At 37.1% G+C, this 16157-nt stretch overlaps 2 protein-coding genes across 2 annotated transcripts; both read left to right on the plus strand.

Annotated features, from left to right (window-relative positions):
* Nucleotides 1-7494, plus strand: nsmce2 (NSE2 SUMO ligase component of SMC5/6 complex). Its single transcript, XM_087812290.1, has 6 exons — nt 1-298; nt 3106-3218; nt 6440-6590; nt 6785-6873; nt 6982-7088; nt 7173-7494. The coding sequence occupies exons 1-6, from the start codon at nt 184-186 to the stop codon at nt 7273-7275; spliced, it is 678 nt and encodes a 225-aa protein (XP_087668416.1). The 5' UTR covers nt 1-183; the 3' UTR covers nt 7276-7494.
* A 1086-nt stretch (nt 7495-8580) lies between these two features.
* On the plus strand, nt 8581-10259 carry LOC148063053 (protein LRATD2-like). Its single transcript, XM_087778954.1, has one exon. It carries the CDS (start codon nt 8849-8851, stop codon nt 9665-9667), a length of 819 nt encoding a protein of 272 aa, XP_087635080.1. The 5' UTR covers nt 8581-8848; the 3' UTR covers nt 9668-10259.
* The last annotated feature ends 5898 nt before the right edge of the window (nt 10260-16157 follow it).

Here is a 16157-nt window from a genome sequence, read left to right on the forward strand (position 1 = left end):
TCTTTCATACAACAACAAACACTTGGATCAACCTCGTGTTCGGACGTAAATCAATAAACCGATCGATTAAAATATTAAGTATTAATCGAATCGTTACTGGTTTAGTCACGTTGACGCGGGTGTTAGCATGCTAAGCTAACGGGCTAACTGGTGGCGGTTCTGTTGATCGTTTGGATCAGAACCATGTCTCTCAGTTCGGTCCACGGGTCTCTGTCGTCGCTCCGGTCCTTCCAGGCGGACATCGGAACCGGGATGGACATAGTGACGGATGTGGCGATGGATCTGGTGGAGGCTCAGGGTGAGAAGCGTCCATGAAGACTGAAGTTAGAAGATAAAGAGTTAATTCTTTTTATTGTTTGGATTAAAAGTCAAAGATCGTGGAATTAAAAGTAGAAACATGTTGAAGAAATATAAATATAAATAAATAAAAATACTGTGACGGTTAATATAATAATAACGAGAGTAACATAATAATAATAATTAAACATAACTTTGATTCTCTCTTATGTATCATATATAATTATATATAATGTACGTCTGCCTTGTTTTTGTCATTAATCTTAAATATAAACATGTCTTTCATTATTGTTGAAACTTTGTCCCAGTGTTTGTGTGTTAATGTGTGTTGTTGTTCTGAATGTACTTCACATGTTTGTGTATTAATGTGTGTTGTTGTTCTGAACGTACTTCACATGTTTGTGTATTAATGTGTGTTGTTGTTCTGAACGTACTTCACACGTTTGTGTATTAATGTGTGTTGTTGTTCTGAACGTACTTCACATGTTTGTGTATTAATGTGTGTTGTTGTTCTGAACGTACTTCACATGTTTGTGTATTAATGTGTGTTGTTGTTCTGAACGTACTTCACATGTTTGTGTATTAATGTGTGTTGTTGTTCTGAACGTACTTCACATGTTTGTGTGTTAATGTGTGTTGTTGTTCTGAACGTACTTCACACGTTTGTGTATTAATGTGTGTTGTTGTTCTGAACGTACTTCACATGTTTGTGTATTAATGTGTGTTGTTGTTCTGAACGTACTTCACATGTTTGTGTATTAATGTGTGTTGTTGTTCTGAACGTACTTCACATGTTTGTGTATTAATGTGTGTTGTTGTTCTGAACGTACTTCACATGTTTGTGTGTTAATGTGTGTTGTTGTTCTGAACGTACTTCACACGTTTGTGTATTAATGTGTGTTGTTGTTCTGAACGTACTTCACATGTTTGTGTATTAATGTGTGTTGTTGTTCTGAACGTACTTCACATGTTTGTGTATTAATGTGTGTTGTTGTTCTGAACGTACTTCACATGTTTGTGTATTAATGTGTGTTGTTGTTCTGAACGTACTTCACATGTTTGTGTGTTAATGTGTGTTGTTGTTCTGAACGTACTTCACATGTTTGTGTATTAATGTGTGTTGTTGTTCTGAACGTACTTCACATGTTTGTGTATTAATGTGTGTTGTTGTTCTGAACGTACTTCACATGTTTGTGTGTTAATGTGTGTTGTTGTTCTGAACGTACTTCACATGTTTGTGTATTAATGTGTGTTGTTGTTCTGAATGTACTTCACATGTTTGTGTATTAATGTGTGTTGTTGTTCTGAACGTACTTCACATGTTTGTGTATTAATGTGTGTTGTTGTTCTGAACGTACTTCACACGTTTGTGTATTAATGTGTGTTGTTGTTCTGAACGTACTTCACATGTTTGTGTATTAATGTGTGTTGTTGTTCTGAACGTACTTCACATGTTTGTGTATTAATGTGTGTTGTTGTTCTGAACGTACTTCACATGTTTGTGTATTAATGTGTGTTGTTGTTCTGAACGTACTTCACATGTTTGTGTGTTAATGTGTGTTGTTGTTCTGAACGTACTTCACACGTTTGTGTATTAATGTGTGTTGTTGTTCTGAACGTACTTCACATGTTTGTGTATTAATGTGTGTTGTTGTTCTGAACGTACTTCACATGTTTGTGTATTAATGTGTGTTGTTGTTCTGAACGTACTTCACATGTTTGTGTATTAATGTGTGTTGTTGTTCTGAACGTACTTCACATGTTTGTGTGTTAATGTGTGTTGTTGTTCTGAACGTACTTCACACGTTTGTGTATTAATGTGTGTTGTTGTTCTGAACGTACTTCACATGTTTGTGTATTAATGTGTGTTGTTGTTCTGAACGTACTTCACATGTTTGTGTATTAATGTGTGTTGTTGTTCTGAACGTACTTCACATGTTTGTGTATTAATGTGTGTTGTTGTTCTGAACGTACTTCACATGTTTGTGTGTTAATGTGTGTTGTTGTTCTGAACGTACTTCACATGTTTGTGTATTAATGTGTGTTGTTGTTCTGAACGTACTTCACATGTTTGTGTGTTAATGTGTGTTGTTGTTCTGAACGTACTTCACACGTTTGTGTATTAATGTGTGTTGTTGTTCTGAACGTACTTCACACGTTTGTGTATTAATGTGTGTTGTTGTTCTGAACTTACTTCACACGTTTGTGTATTAATGTGTGTTGTTGTTCTGAACGTACTTCACATGTTTGTGTATTAATGTGTGTTGTTGTTCTGAACGTACTTCACATGTTTGTGTATTAATGTGTGTTGTTGTTCTGAACGTACTTCACATGTTTGTGTATTAATGTGTGTTGTTGTTCTGAACGTACTTCACATGTTTGTGTATTAATGTGTGTTGTTGTTCTGAACGTACTTCACATGTTTGTGTATTAATGTGTGTTGTTGTTCTGAACACACTCAACATGTTTGTGTATTAATGTGTGTTGTTGTTCTGAACACACTCTACATGTTTGTGTATTAATGTGTGTTGTTGTTCTGAACACACTCAACATGTTTGTGTATTAATGTGTGTTGTTGTTCTGAACACACTCAACATGTTTGTGTATTAATGTGTGTTGTTGTTCTGAACGTACTTCACATGTTTGTGTATTAATGTGTGTTGTTGTTCTGAACACACTCAACATGTTTGTGTATTAATGTGTGTTGTTGTTCTGAACACACTCAACATGTTTGTGTATTAATGTGTGTTGTTGTTCTGAACACACTCAACATGTTTGTGTATTAATGTGTGTTCCTCACCTGGTCAGACGCAGGTGTGACTGAGGAGCTGCAGACGCTGCAGGACCTGATGCTAGACTCTGCTCGTCTGGAACGAGAGATCAATACCTTCGTGGACGTCGTGAGTCAGGTCACGACTCAGGTGAGACGAGTGAAGGAGTCGAGTCGTGGTTGAAGGACGGTTGGATGATGGTCTGATGATGGTTGAATGTTGGTTGGACGATGGTCTAATAATGGTTGGATGATGGTCTGATGATGGTTGGATGATGGTCTGATGATGGTTGAATGTTGGTTGGACGATGGTTGGACGATGGTTGGATGATGGTCTGATGATGGTTGGATGATGGTCTGATGATGGTTGGACGATGGTTGGATGATGGTTGGATGATGGTTGGACGATGGTCTAATGATGGTTGGATGACGGTTGGATGATGGTCTGATGATGGTTGAATGTTGGTTGGACGATGACGGTTGGACGATGGTCTAATGATGGTTGGATGATGGTCTGATGATGGTTGGATGATTGTCTGATGATGGTTGGATGATGATTGGATGATGGTCTGATGATGGTTGGACGATGGTCTGATGATGGTTGGACGATGGTTGGATGATGGTTGGATGATGGTCTGATGATGGTTGGATGATGGTCTGATGATGGTTGGATGATGATTGGATGATGGTTGGATGATGGTTGGATGACGGTTGGACGATGGTCTGATGATGGTCTGATGATGGTTGGACGAAGGTTGGACGATGGTTGGATGATGGTTGGATGACGGTCTGATGACGGTCTGATGATGGTTGGACGAAGGTTGGACGATGGTTGGATGATGGTTGGATGATGGTTGAATGAAGGTTGGACGATGGTTGGATGATGGTCTGATGATGGTTGGACGATGGTTGGACAATGGTTGGATGATGGTCTGATGATGGTTGGACGATGGTTGGATGATGGTTGGATGATGGTCTGATGATGGTTGGATGATGGTCTGATGAAGGTTGGACGATGGTCGGATGATGGTCGGATGATGGTTGGATGATGGTTGGATGATGGTTGGACGATGGTCTGATGATGGTTGGACGAAGGTTGGATGATGGTTGGATGATGGTTGGATGATGGTTGGATGACGGTTGGACGATGGTCTAATGATGGTCTGATGATGGTTGGACGAAGGTTGGACGATGGTTGGACGATGGTTGGATGACGGTCTGATGATGGTCTGATGATGGTTGGACGAAGGTTGGACGATGGTTGGATGATGGTTGGATGATGGTTGAATGAAGGTTGGACGATGGTTGGATGATGGTTGGATGATGGTCTGATGATGGTTGGACGATGGTTGGATGATGGTTTGATGATGGTCTGATGATGGTTGGACGATGGTTGGATGATGGTTGGATGATGGTCTGATGATGGTCTGATGATGGTCTGATGAAGGTTGGACGATGGTTGGATGATGGTCGGATGATGGTCAGATGATGGTTGGATGATGGTTGGATGATGGTTGGACGATGGTCTGATGATGGTCTGATGATGGTTGGATGATGGTTGGATGATGGTCTGATGATGGTTGGACGATGGTTGGACGATGGTTGGATGATGGTCCGATGAAAGTTGGACGATGGTTGGATGATGGTCGGATGATGGTTGGATGATGGTTGGATGATGGTTGGACGATGGTCTGATGATGGTCTGATGATGGTTGGATGATGGTTGGACGATGGTCTGATGATGGTTGGATGATGGTTGGATGATGGTCTGATGATGGTTGGACGATGGTTGGACGATGGTTGGATGATGGTCTGATGAAGGTTGGACGATGGTTGGATGATGGTTGGATGACAGTCTGATGACGGTCTGATGACGGTCTGATGACGGTTGGACGAAGGTTGGACGAAGGTTGGATGATGGTTGGATGATGGTCTGATGATGGTCTGATGATGGTCTGATGATGGTTGGACGATGGTTGGACGAAGGTTGGACGAAGGTTGGACGAAGGTTGGATGATGGTTGGACGAAGGTTGGACGAAGGTTGGATGATGGTTGGACGATGGTTGGATGACGGTTGGATGATGGTCTTATGATGGTCTGATGATGGTTGGACGATGGTTGGACGAAGGTTGGACGAAGGTTGGACGAAGGTTGGATGATGGTTGGACGAAGGTTGGACGAAGGTTGGATGATGGTTGGACGATGGTTGGATGACGGTTGGATGATGGTCTGATGATGGTTGGACGATGGTTGGACGATGGTTGGATGATGGTCTGATGAAGGTTGGACGATGGTTGGATGATGGTTGGATGACAGTCTGATGACGGTCTGATGACGGTTGGACGAAGGTTGGATGATGGTTGGATGATGGTCTGATGATGGTCTGATGATGGTCTGATGATGGTCTGATGATGGTTGGACGATGGTTGGATGACGGTTGGATGATGGTCTTATGATGGTCTGATGATGGTTGGACGATGGTTGGACGAAGGTTGGACGAAGGTTGGACGAAGGTTGGACGAAGGTTGGATGAAGGTTGGATGATGGTTGGATGACAGTCTGATGACGGTCTGATGACGGTCTGATGACGGTCTGATGACGGTTGGACGAAGGTTGGATGATGGTTGGATGATGGTCTGATGATGGTCTGATGATGGTCTGATGATGGTTGGACGATGGTTGGACGAAGGTTGGACGAAGGTTGGACGAAGGTTGGATGATGGTTGGACGAAGGTTGGACGAAGGTTGGACGAAGGTTGGATGATGGTTGGACGATGGTTGGATGACGGTTGGATGATGGTCTTATGATGGTCTGATGATGGTTGGACGATGGTTGGACGAAGGTTGGACGAAGGTTGGACGAAGGTTGGATGATGGTTGGACGAAGGTTGGACGAAGGTTGGATGATGGTTGGACGATGGTTGGATGACGGTTGGATGACGGTTGGATGATGGTCTGATGATGGTTGGACGATGGTTGGACGATGGTTGGATGATGGTCTGATGAAGGTTGGACGATGGTTGGATGATGGTTGGATGACAGTCTGATGACGGTCTGATGACGGTTGGACGAAGGTTGGATGATGGTTGGATGATGGTTGGATGATGGTCTGATGATGGTCTGATGATGGTCTGATGATGGTTGGACGATGGTTGGATGACGGTTGGATGATGGTCTTATGATGGTCTGATGATGGTTGGACGATGGTTGGACGAAGGTTGGACGAAGGTTGGACGAAGGTTGGACGAAGGTTGGATGAAGGTTGGACGAAGGTTGGATGATGGTTGGACGATGGTTGGATGACGGTTGGATGATGGTCTGATGATGGTCTTATGATGGTTGGATGACGGTCTGATGACGGTTGGATGCAGGCGGTCTCGCAGGAACCAGACTCGCTGCGCCACCTGCTGGACGAGGTGAAGGAAAAGTTCGCAGAGAAAACTTCTCGTCTGTCGGACGCTGGTCTTCAAAGTCACCCTAAGGTCGTGACCTTCAAGGAGAGCGTGAGAGCAACAGGTCAAGGTGAGAGACTCGTGTGCTCTGGTCTGCAGCGCCTCCTGTGGCCACGTCGAGAATTACAACAGAAACGACAGTAAAACAAATGAAAACTATTGATTAATTGTAATAATATTGAAGTGAAATATACTTTAAATATGAATGATTACAATAATGTTTAGATCTTGTTCAGTAAAAACATGTTTATCGATGGTTTTCAGCCGATCAGGAGCACGAGGACATGGAGGAGTTTGACGCAGACATCGTTGTCGCTCACAGTCAAGTGAACTTCACGTGTCCTCTCACTCAGGTGTCAACAAAACACATTTGTTGTTGTGTATTTAATGTTTGTGATGTTTATCTCACTTCAGTTTGATTATTGTCGTCACCTGCTGAGATGTTTCCTCACCTGCGTCAGGTGGACATGGAGAACCCCGTGAAGAACAGGAAGTGTAACCACATGTACGACGAAGCCGCCATCTTGAGTCTGATCCGGACCCGACGGAGCCAGAAGAAGAAGTGCAGGTCGGACCCGGAGCCTGAGGAACCCGAGGAACCCGAGGAACCCGAGGAACCACAGCTGATCTTCTTCTTCTCCCTCTCCTGAAGGTGTCCGGTGGTCGGCTGTGGGAACCTGGACGTGAACGTGTCGGACCTGGTCCCGGACCCGGTTCTGAAGAGAAAGATCCTCATCAGTCAGAAGAAGAACTGACGAGAAACACTTTTATTAGTAGTAAATAAAGTCGAAATGTCATGTAGTTGCGTTATGTGTCCACTTGAGGGCGACATCAGTTGAAGTTTAATTTGGGTCATTTAGAAGAAAATAACTTTTCTGATTGACACCTGTCAACATGGATCAGAAATGATGGATCAGACGAACTTCTGTTTCTACTCGTGTTAATGACGACTTTATTAAAATGTCATTAATTCAAAGAGAGTTTTCACAGTTAAAACATATTTTATTCATTTAACACATGGATTTGTTTCTAATCTGGATTAAAATATGTATGTGTAAAAAATAAACATTTATTACGTTTATTCACAGTAGTTTCATAAATACTATATATACTATACGTTTTACTATTTTAAAATCATGTCAGTAAACGTTATATATAGTAACGTATTTAATTATTATCAAGTATTTAATTTAATTATTATCAAATATTTTAATTCATTAAATTATTAGCAAGTATTTAATTCATTGAATTATTAGTAATTATTTAATTCATTGAATTATTAGCAAGTATTTAATTCATTTAATTATCAGCAAGTATTTAATTCATTGAATTATCAAGTATTTAATTATTAGCAAGTATTTCATTCATTGAATTATTATCAAGTATTAAATTCATTGAATTATTATTAAGTATTCATTGAATTATTATCAAGTATTTAGTTATTATCAAGTATTGAATTAATTGAATTATTATCAAGTATTTAATTATTATCAAGTATTGAATTCATTGAATTATTAGTAATTATTTAATTCGTTTAATTATTATCAAATATTTAATTCATTTAATTATCAGCAAGTATTTAATTCATTGAATTATCAGCAAGTATTTAATTCATTGAATTATTATCAAGTATTAAATTCATTGAATTATTATCAAGTATTAAATTCATTTAATTATTATCAAGTATTTAATTATCAAATATTGAATTATTTTAATTATTATCAAGTATTTTATTCATTTAATTATCAAATATTTAAATCATTTAATATTATCAAGTATTTAATTATTACTATATTATTTTCAAGTATTTTATTCATTTAAATATCAAATATTTAATTCAAACTCGAGTAAAAACCAACAATAAACGCGTCACGTGCGAGTTCATCGAGTTCTGATGAAATTAAAGGAATTTTGTCAACAAACAAATCAGGTCCAAAGTCCAGCAGAGGTTCTGATGGACCTGGTGCGGCTCTGGTGGGGCAGCAGGGGGCGCTCGTGAGCTCAGACCCAAAGGTTGTGTCTCTTTAAGAGCGAACACCTCCCGCGGGTCCAGAGTTTCGTGCAACACAACACCAGACCCAGTCGTGCTCGCGACACCAGAACCTGCTCACGGACCTCCTGCCGAACCGGGCCGAGAGTCCCGGACCATGTGAGGCGGACGGTTCGGCAGAGTCGAAGTTCCGGGACAGGAAGTGAGCCAACAGGTGTGTCTGGTCTCACCTGTTGAGAACGAGTTCCGCGCCCGGATCCGTCTGGACCTCGACATGGATTATGTTCCGGTTCCGTGGATGTAGGTGAGCCAGGCTCGCCCGGGGGTTCCGGTCCATCATGGGGAACCAGGTGGACAAGTTGACGCACCTCAACTACGCGGAGGTTCCGACGGCGGATCCGAACGGGCTCGACCCGGACGAGGACGGACCCAGGATCGGAGTCTCGTACATCTTCTCCAGCGACGACCAGGACGAGCTGGACGAGCACGTGGAGCAGGTGTCGCGCGCACGCGCCCCGCACGAGGAGAAGCCCTTCGACGCGCGCGACGAGCTGGACTGTGTGGTTCTGTACCGGGACCAGGTCGTGTTCGAGCGGCAGGGCTCGCTCCAGACGCACGCGCCCGAGGTCCTCCTGAACCGGTGCCGGCCCGGAGACCTGCTGGAGTTCGTGAGCTCGGGTCAGTACCCGCACTGGGCCGTGTTCGTGGGAGACTTCCAGGTGGTCCACCTGCACCGGGCCGAGATCCAGAACAACTTCCTGAGCGACGCGAGTCAAGGCCGGCGCGGCAGGATCGTAAACCAACTGTACCGATACCGCGCGCTGCCGCCGGAGGCGGTGGTTCGGAACGCGCTGGACCAGGTGGGCACGCGGGACCGGGACCTGGACTGGAGGAACTCGGAGAGCTTCGCCGCCTGGTGTCGCTACGGGAGGCGCGAGTTCAAGATCGGAGGCGAGATCCGGATCGGAAAGCAGCCGTATCGGCTGAAGATGCGCTTCTCGGAGAAGGAGAGTCACGTGCTGGAGTTCCAGAGCCTGGAGGACGTGGTGATGGAGAAGAGGAGGAACGACCAGGTGGGCAGAGACGCCGTCCTGCAGGAGCTGGACACTCACCTGCACGCACCGCACGAGCCCGCGCAGGAGCCGCGGGAGAACTGACCGATCCGGACGGAACCGGTTCAAACATCTTCATCAAAGTTCAACAAGATCAAGGTCAAATTAAATCAACTGTTGATCACGTGTTGAACTTTAAAAAACCTTTAAATATGAATCTGACACGTGACAACAGTGAAACTGTGACGTCATAGAAATATCCACGCAGCCTCCAGTCCAAAAGGGGGCGATGTTGCTCCTCAAGTCCTTGAAGAAAAACTTTATAAAAGTGATTAATCCTTGAATTAATGAGATCTTCAGTCAGTTCTTCTCCCAGACACAGGGGGCAGTAGAGCCTTCACTCGATACGATCAAAATAACATTTATTTGTATGAATATATTTTCTGAAGCGTTGATTGACAGAAGCATCGTTTAAATGTTGTTTAGTTCCTGATGTTTGCATCATAACATGGTCAGAACAGTTTGAACACGAGTGGAACGTGGTTTGATCAAAGTAATTATTTGTTTTATTTCTTCTGGTTCTAATCCCTCTTGTAACTGCTCGTCTCTCCCGTGAACGACTGAGGACGAGAGGAGACATCAGTCTTCACTTGTGTTTGTATCGCAGATGATCTAAATAAATCTATATTTGAGCAGATGTTTTTGCAGCAGTTTTGTTTGTTTGTGTTTGTTAACGATAAACCTGCTCAATATTCATGTTCAACTAGTGACAAGTTTAATGACTATTGATTACTGTTACTTCATTACTGTGACTTTAAACTAACTATTACTACATTACTGTGACTTTAAACTAACTATAACTACAATACTGTGACTTTAAACTAACTATTACTACATTATTGTGACTTTAAACTAACTATTACTTCATTACTGTGACTTTAAACTAACTATAACTTCATTACTGTGACTTTAAACTAACTATTACTACATTATTGTGACTTTAAACTAACTATTACTACATTACTGTGACTTTAAACTAACTATTACTACATTACTGTGACTTTAAACTAACTATAACTACAATACTGTGACTTTAAACTAACTATAACTTCATTACTGTGACTTTAAACTAACTATTACTACATTATTGTGACTTTAAACTAACTATTACTACATAACTGTGACTTTAAACTAACTATTACTACATTACTGTGACTTTAAACTAACTATAACTAAATTACTGTGACTTTAAACTAACTATTACTACATTACTGTGACTTTAAACTAACTATTACTACATTACTGTGACTTTAAACTAACTATAACTAAATTACTGTGACTTTAAACTAACTATAACTACATTACTGTGACTTTAAACTAACTATAACTACATTACTGTGACTTTAAACTAACTATTACTACATTACTGTGACTTTAAACTAACTATAACTACATTACTGTGACTTTAAACTAACTATAACTACAATACTGTGACTTTAAACTAACTATTACTACATTACTGTGACTTTAAACTAACTATAACTAAATTACTGTGACTTTAAACTAACTATAACTAAATTACTGTGACTTTAAACTAACTATAACTACATTACTGTGACTTTAAACTAACTATTACTACATTATTGTGACTTTAAACTAACTATAACTACATTACTGTGACTTTAAACTAACTATTACTACATTACTGTGACTTTAAACTAACTATTACTACATTACTGTGACTTTAAACTAACTATAACTAAATTACTGTGACTTTAAACTAACTATTACTACATTATTGTGACTTTAAACTAACTATAACTACATTACTGTGACTTTAAACTAACTATTACTACATTAATGTGACTTTAAACTAACTATAACTAAATTACTGTGACTTTAAACTAACTATAACTAAATTACTGTGACTTTAAACTAACTATTACTACATTAATGTGACTTTAAACTAACTATAACTAAATTACTGTGACTTTAAACTAACTATTACTACATTACTGTGACTTTAAACTAACTATTACTACATTACTGTGACTTTAAACTAACTATAACTAAATTACTGTGACTTTAAACTAACTATAACTACATTACTGTGACTTTAAACTAACTATAACTACATTACTGTGACTTTAAACTAACTATTACTACATTACTGTGACTTTAAACTAACTATAACTACATTACTGTGACTTTAAACTAACTATAACTACATTACTGTGACTTTAAACTAACTGTTACTACATTACGGTGACTTTAAACTAACTATAACTACAATACTGTGACTTTAAACTAACTATTACTACATTACTGTGACTTTAAACTAACTATAACTAAATTACTGTGACTTTAAACTAACTATAACTACATTACTGTGACTTTAAACTAACTATAACTACATTACTGTGACTTTAAACTAACTATAACTACATTACTGTGACTTTAAACTAACCATTACTACATTACTGTGACTTTAAACTAACTATAACTACATTACTGTGACTTTAAACTAACTATAACTACATTACTGTGACTTTAAACTAACTATTACTACATTACTGTGACTTTAAACTAACTATAACTACATTACTGTGACTTTAAACTAACTATAACTACATTACTGTGACTTTAAACTAACTATTACTACATTACTGTGACTTTAAACTAACTATAACTACATTACTGTGACTTTAAACTAACTATTACTACATTACTGTGACTTTAAACTAACTATAACTACATTACTGTGACTTTAAACTAACTATTACTACATTACTGTGACTTTAAACTAACTATAACTACATTACTGTGACTTTAAACTAACTATAACTAAATTACTGTGACTTTAAACTAACTATAACTAAATTACTGTGACTTTAAACTAACTATTACTACATTACCGTGACCTTAAACTAACTATAACTTCATTACTGTGACTTTAAACTAACTATTACTACATTATTGTGACTTTAAACTAACTATTACTACATTACTGTGACTTTAAACTAACTATTACTACATTACTGTGACTTTAAACTAACTATAACTAAATTACTGTGACTTTAAACTAACTATTACTACATTACTGTGACTTTAAACTAACTATTACTACATTACTGTGACTTTAAACTAACTATAACTACATTACTGTGACTTTAAACTAACTATTACTACATTACTGTGACTTTAAACTAACTATAACTACATTACTGTGACTTTAAACTAACTATTACTACATTACTGTGACTTTAAACTAACTATAACTACATTACTGTGACTTTAAACTAACTATAACTACAATACTGTGACTTTAAACTAACTATTACTACATTACTGTGACTTTAAACTAACTATAACTAAATTACTGTGACTTTAAACTAACTATAACTAAATTACTGTGACTTTAAACTAACTATAACTACATTACTGTGACTTTAAACTAACTATTACTACATTATTGTGACTTTAAACTAACTATAACTACATTACTGTGACTTTAAACTAACTATTACTACATTACTGTGACTTTAAACTAACTATTACTACATTACTGTGACTTTAAACTAACTATAACTAAATTACTGTGACTTTAAACTAACTATTACTACATTATTGTGACTTTAAACTAACTATAACTACATTACTGTGACTTTAAACTAACTATTACTACATTAATGTGACTTTAAACTAACTATAACTAAATTACTGTGACTTTAAACTAACTATAACTAAATTACTGTGACTTTAAACTAACTATTACTACATTAATGTGACTTTAAACTAACTATAACTAAATTACTGTGACTTTAAACTAACTATTACTACATTACTGTGACTTTAAACTAACTATTACTACATTACTGTGACTTTAAACTAACTATAACTAAATTACTGTGACTTTAAACTAACTATAACTACATTACTGTGACTTTAAACTAACTATTACTACATTACTGTGACTTTAAACTAACTATAACTACATTACTGTGACTTTAAACTAACTATAACTACATTACTGTGACTTTAAACTAACTGTTACTACATTACGGTGACTTTAAACTAACTATAACTACAATACTGTGACTTTAAACTAACTATTACTACATTACTGTGACTTTAAACTAACTATAACTAAATTACTGTGACTTTAAACTAACTATAACTACATTACTGTGACTTTAAACTAACTATAACTACATTACTGTGACTTTAAACTAACTATAACTACATTACTGTGACTTTAAACTAACCATTACTACATTACTGTGACTTTAAACTAACTATAACTACATTACTGTGACTTTAAACTAACTATAACTACATTACTGTGACTTTAAACTAACTATTACTACATTACTGTGACTTTAAACTAACTATAACTACATTACTGTGACTTTAAACTAACTATAACTACATTACTGTGACTTTAAACTAACTATTACTACATTACTGTGACTTTAAACTAACTATAACTACATTACTGTGACTTTAAACTAACTATTACTACATTACTGTGACTTTAAACTAACTATAACTACATTACTGTGACTTTAAACTAACTATTACTACATTACTGTGACTTTAAACTAACTATAACTACATTACTGTGACTTTAAACTAACTATAACTAAATTACTGTGACTTTAAACTAACTATAACTAAATTACTGTGACTTTAAACTAACTATTACTACATTACCGTGACTTTAAACTAACTATAACTAAATTACTGTTACTTTAAACTAACTATAACTACATAACTGTGACTTTAAACTAACTATAACTAAATTACTGTAACTTAAAACTAACTATTACTACATTACTGTGACTTTAAACTAACTATTACTACATTACTGTGACTTTAAACTAACTATTACTACATTACTGTGACTTTAAACTAACTATAACTACATTACTGTGACTTTAAACTAACTATTACTACATTACTGTGACTTTAAACTAACTATAACTACATAACTGTGACTTTAAACTAACTATAACTAAATTACTGTAACTTAAAACTAACTATTACTACATTACTGTGACTTTAAACTAACTATTACTACATTACTGTGACTTTAAACTAACTATTACTACATTACTGTGACTTTAAACTAACTATTACTACATTACTGTGACTTTAAACTAACTATAACTACATTACTGTGACTTTAAACTAACTATTACTACATTACTGTGACTTTAAACTAACTATAACTACATTACTGTGACTTTAAACTAACTATTACTACATAACTGTGACTTTAAACTAACTATTACTACATTACTGTGACTTTAAACTAACTATTACTACATTACTGTGACTTTAAACTAACTATAACTACATTACTGTGACTTTAAACTAACTATTACTACATAACTGTGACTTTAAACTAACTATTACTACATAACTGTGACTTTAAACTAACTATTACTACATAACTGTGACTTTAAACTAACTATTACTACATAACTGTGACTTTAAACTAACTATTACTACATTACTGTGACTTTAAACTAACTATTACTACATTAATGTGAGTTTAAACTAACTATTACTACATTACTGTGACTTTAAACTAACTATTACTACTTTACTCTGACTTTAAACTAATTATAACTACATTACTGTGACTTTAAACTAATTATAACTAAATTACGGTGACTTTAAACTAACTATAACTACATTACTGTGACTTTAAACTAATTATAACTAAATTACTGTAACTTTAAATGATTCTTAACTTGTCATCTATCAGTTAAATACATTTAAATATCAACTAGTATTGACTCTGGTTACGAGAGTCCATTATGACGTAATAATGGCTTCACTCCTCCAGCTGTAATCACACTTTGTTTATACAACGAGTCCCTTGGATGTGGAGACAATACACACTTTAACAAACAAATGCACATGCACACTTTAACACACACGCGCACACACACTTTAACACACACATACATACACACTTTAACACACATGTACATACACACATACACTCACTTTAACACATGTGTACATACACACATACATACACATATACACACACTTTAACACACATGTACATACATACTTTAACACACATGCACATACACAATTTAACACACACGCACATACACACAAACATACACACTTTGAAACACACGAACATACACACTTTAACACACACACACATACACACGAACATACACACTTTAACACACAATTTAACACACACTCACACACACACACACACACATACATACACACTTTAACACACAATTTAACACACACGCACATACACACATACATACACACTTTAACACACAATTTAACACACACACACATACACACATACATACACACTTTAACACACAATTTAACACACACGCACATACACACGAACATACACACTTTAACACACACGAACATACACACTTTAACACACACTTTAACACACGAACATACACACTTTAACGTACGTACAGCTCAGAGTCAAGAGTGAGGAGAGAGCGCCCCGTGTGGTGTCCTCCAGAACTGCAGCTGCTTGAGGTTGTGTGTGTCGTTGACACAGAAGTTAATGATTGACATGAAGTTTCCA

The sequence above is a fragment of the Callionymus lyra genome, chromosome 17 (genome assembly GCF_982586985.1).
Source record: "Callionymus lyra chromosome 17, fCalLyr1.hap1.1, whole genome shotgun sequence".
NCBI lineage: Eukaryota > Metazoa > Chordata > Actinopteri > Syngnathiformes > Callionymidae > Callionymus > Callionymus lyra.